This window comes from Antrostomus carolinensis, unplaced genomic scaffold, assembly GCF_000700745.2.
Source record: "Antrostomus carolinensis isolate BGI_N321 unplaced genomic scaffold, ASM70074v2 scaffold29012, whole genome shotgun sequence".
Lineage (NCBI taxonomy): Eukaryota > Metazoa > Chordata > Aves > Caprimulgiformes > Caprimulgidae > Antrostomus > Antrostomus carolinensis.
This window is the reverse complement of record NW_010300632.1, coordinates 2,566-6,247: the sequence shown is the minus strand read 5'-3', so window position 1 is coordinate 6,247 and position 3,682 is coordinate 2,566. Positions and strand designations below refer to the sequence as shown.

Genomic DNA, 3,682 nt, shown 5'->3' with positions numbered 1-3,682 from the left:
GGCCGAGTCCCGGGGTCCCTGCATCAGCATTCCTCCCACACCCCAGCAGAGCTGCCTACACATGCTGGAGCGCGGGGGGACAGATAGCAGCAATCAGCCCTACGGACAAGGGGGCACAATCCCAGCACACAACACCGAGTGACTCCCTGCACACCCGTTTCCCTTCCCAGCCCACTGCTGAGCCCGTGCCCCAGAGCCACGGCTGCAGGGCAGGAGAGCTCTGTGTACTTCCTCTGTCAGCTGAGCAGGGCTCTGCAGCGAGGCCTGGACAAACATCTTGTGGGCTTTGCTCCGTGCCCCCCCAGCCCACTGCTGTGAGCCCTTCCCAAGCCCCCGTCAGGCCAGACCCCTGCCCTGCAGCAGGGTGTGTGCAGGGCCACCCCTCTCCTGCTGCCCAGGAGTGTTGCAGGTTCCCAGGGCTGGGCCTCTGAGCTGGAGGGGCTGGGGCCAGCCCCACCAAGCAGAGGAGAGAAAGCCAGCGTTTGGGCTGGAAAGTGTGTGCCTTACGGGGCAGGGAGCGGGACCGAGGCATCTCCCTAGGCTGCTGTAGGTGTGAAAATCCAGCAGCAGCCAGAGAGAAGCCACAAAGCAGCTGCAGACAGATGTGGAGGTTGTTCTCCAGGGAGAGCACAAGTGCCAGCACCACATCTGCCCAGTTCTGCTCTGGGCCCCTGGGTTAGCAAGCTGGGGGCTCAACCTGCCCCACAGCAGCTTGACCATCCTACCTGCTTCCCTGCAACCACACAGCCTCTGTCTTCCCTCCTAGTAGCAGAGGAAGGAGCAGAGCAGAGCCAAGGACAACTGAATCCTGGTACCCCACAGTCCCAGCTGCTGGTGGCCTTGGGGGAGCAACAGAAACATCCTGTATGCTCACCCTGCGGCCCCTTCCCAGTGCCCTGCACAACCGTGCTGCCAGGCACCAGCAGTGCCCCAGGACAGATGGGACACGCACACTGCAACTGCTGCTCGGAGCCCAGACAGCTTTTTGGGGTGCACAGCCAAACAGAGGAGACTTGTGCTGGGCCTGGGGTGACTGCTGGCAGTCCTGCCCCAGCCTGGGTGCCTGCACTCACATCCCTCAGTCCCCACTAGCCCAGCAGCATTGCGCTGTGGCCACACTGCCCACAGGACCTAGCGGTGTGGGGCTGAGTCAGGGCTGTTCTTCCACCCGCCCAGCCCCGCAGCCAGCTCTGCTCTAAACCCCGCGGGAAAGGCAAATGGGAGCCCGGGGTCCCCCTAGGATCACTGCCTCGGGGCCTGGACCCAGGCCCAGACAAGGGGCTGCCGTGGCTGCAGCTGCCCAGCACCCAGAGAGCTGCAGGCAGGTTTATTCCCAGCACAGGGGTGAGGTGGGGAACAGCGGGTGGGCTGTTCCCCCTCTCACTCAGCCAGGGCCCTGGGCAGGATGTCCCCACAGAGCCCAGGCCAGGGGCTTCCCTGCTAACTCACATCTACCACCCAGTATCGCTTCCCGGGGAAATGCCACAGTAATAAATAACTGTAAAAAGAGACTGATGCACCTTTTAAGCAAAGGAAAACCGTGGGGAGAGTTACAACCAGTGACTCGAGCACAGCCGAGGTGCACACCAGGGAGCGGGGGGCAGGCAGGGTGAGGCCCCTCCTGGGCTGGCCTCACGAAGCCGCCCGGCTCGCTAAGCCTGGCCTTGCCCTGCTGGGCCCCTGGCCGTGCCAGGCGGCAGCTAGCGGGACAGGGGCGTCTGTTTGAGGGAGATGAGCACCGAGCGCATCCGTGAGACATCCTTGCTCTGCTTGCTGCTCTTGGGGTTGAAATCACAGAGCTGGGCCACCTTCTCCCACTCGGAGCCTGGGGTTTCCTCCTTGGACTCCTTCAGGAATGCTTCCTCCGAGGCCCTGCAGAGAAGTTACGGGTTGTCACTGGCAGAACCCTTTCCAAATAAACCCTCCCCACTGTCTGGGAACCCCCTTCATGTCCTCACCTCCTGTCCCTTCCCCTTGCTCCAGCCAATGAGCTCAGCATCCTCCAGAATCCAGAGAGACACGATGCTCAAGGCTGCTGCTGGCTGCACTCACCCAAGATATCGCTCATCCAGGGGCACAGGGGTGTCTGCCTGCTCCCAAGACTTCTCCATCCCCAGAGCTGTCCCCCAAAAGGGCACAAGACCCCATGGCTTTTCCTCTTCAACCAGCCCCTCCAGAGGCATTTCCAGGAGCTCCACTTGCCTCCTAAGACTACACCATTTGGAGATGCTCAGCTGCAGCATCCTCCCTCTGGGACCTCGCCAGGGCCCAGTACCTCCCAGCATCCCCCCTCCCCTTGGCTGGGCAGCCAGTGCAGGGGCCTGCAGGGCAGGATACGGTGTGTAAGAGGCACATACACATAGCCAATCACATCGGCGTCCGGCTGCTGGTAAAAGGCTTTGTCAGCGATCCTAGCCCCCAGGCACAGACAGAGAGAGAGCGCAGAGCAGACAGGCAGGCAGAGGGTTAGAAAGAGAGAAACAGAGAGGGGGTTAGCGTCCTCCCACAGAGCCTGGCCCACTCACCACACCACACACGGCACCAGGAAAACCGGCCGGTGATGGCAGGACGGCACAGACAGCGCCCCAACCCTGCCCCCAGGCAGGAGGCACTGAGATTCCACTGTGAACCCAGTGTGGTCCCAGCCAGGACAGCTCTGTGCAGCCACCAGAGCTGCTTGAAGCCCTGGGGCCTCTGCCCTCCATCCCTGCAGGGCTGGACCCCACTGTGGGGACAGAGATCCCCAGACATCCCGGGAAGGCAGATCCCGCTGCAGCCCTTGCAGCCACACCGACCCTGACATACCTGTTGTTCGCTCGGTTCTTCTCCATCTGCTCATTCTGACGCAGGTTCCACTCCTCCAGGTCCTTCTTGGCCTTCTCACGCCACTCCTGCTCAGTCACCTTTGATGCCGCATCTAAGGCCAGGGTGAGACAGAGCCCATCAGCCAGACTGGCACCCACTGGGTCTGCTGGGCAGCCCCCCAGCCAGGCAGGACAGCTCCAGTCCCCCAGGCCTGTCCCCAGTCCCCACCACAGCACTGTCTGAAAGGTGTCACTGCCCCAGGGACAGCAGATCTTTGGCAGGGGGCACCCACACGGCGTGGGGCACGATACACCTCTCTGGGTGCAGCAGGGTCACCGCCAGCTGAGAGACCCCAAGGGCCCTGACTGCCACGTTGCGTGGTGCCACAGGCGTGGCCACACAGGGCCTTGGCTCTCACCCAGCTCCTCCAGCCGCTTCTTCTGCTCCTCCCTCCACTTGCGGATGCTCTCAGGTTCCTGGGTCAGCCGGTCGGCCTTGGCTATGGCTGCGTAGGCATCCGTGGGGCCGTTGGACTCCTGCAGGACACGAGCACCTCACCACCAGCACCAGCTCTCCCCACAGCCCAGCCACCTTGGAGGCCTGGAGCAGGGCAGGACTCCACACTCCCAGCACTTGGACAAGCCAAGATAGGAGGTAGGGAAGGTGACAGCCTGAGACATCTGGGACAAGTGTCCCCAAAGTGCTGCTCAAGCTGTTGTCCCAGCTCCCAGGCCCTGTCACCCAGAAAGACTTCCCAGTGTTCCCCTCCTTGACTTGCTGCTCGCTGCCAACGCAGCTCCCACATCGTCAGGGCAGCCCCACAGCAGAGGACAGCCACCGGCTTTGTTTCCTGGCCTACATAAGAACCGGTCTTACC

The 3,682-nt window shown here is 62.5% G+C and overlaps 1 protein-coding gene across 1 annotated transcript in view; it reads right to left on the bottom strand.

The window, feature by feature from the left end:
• Positions 1-1,517: 1,517 nt before the first annotated feature.
• CLTB (clathrin light chain B) overlaps positions 1,518-3,682 on the bottom strand; it is a gene marked incomplete at its 5' end in the record, with an annotated part of 4,680 nt that continues 2,515 nt past the window's right edge. Inside the window, 4 exons of the mRNA XM_010163202.2 lie at positions 1,518-1,872; positions 2,358-2,411; positions 2,806-2,917; positions 3,224-3,341. Coding sequence (XP_010161504.2) covers positions 1,701-1,872; positions 2,358-2,411; positions 2,806-2,917; positions 3,224-3,341 — 456 coding nt within the window. The remainder of the gene's footprint in view (positions 1,873-2,357; positions 2,412-2,805; positions 2,918-3,223; positions 3,342-3,682) is intronic.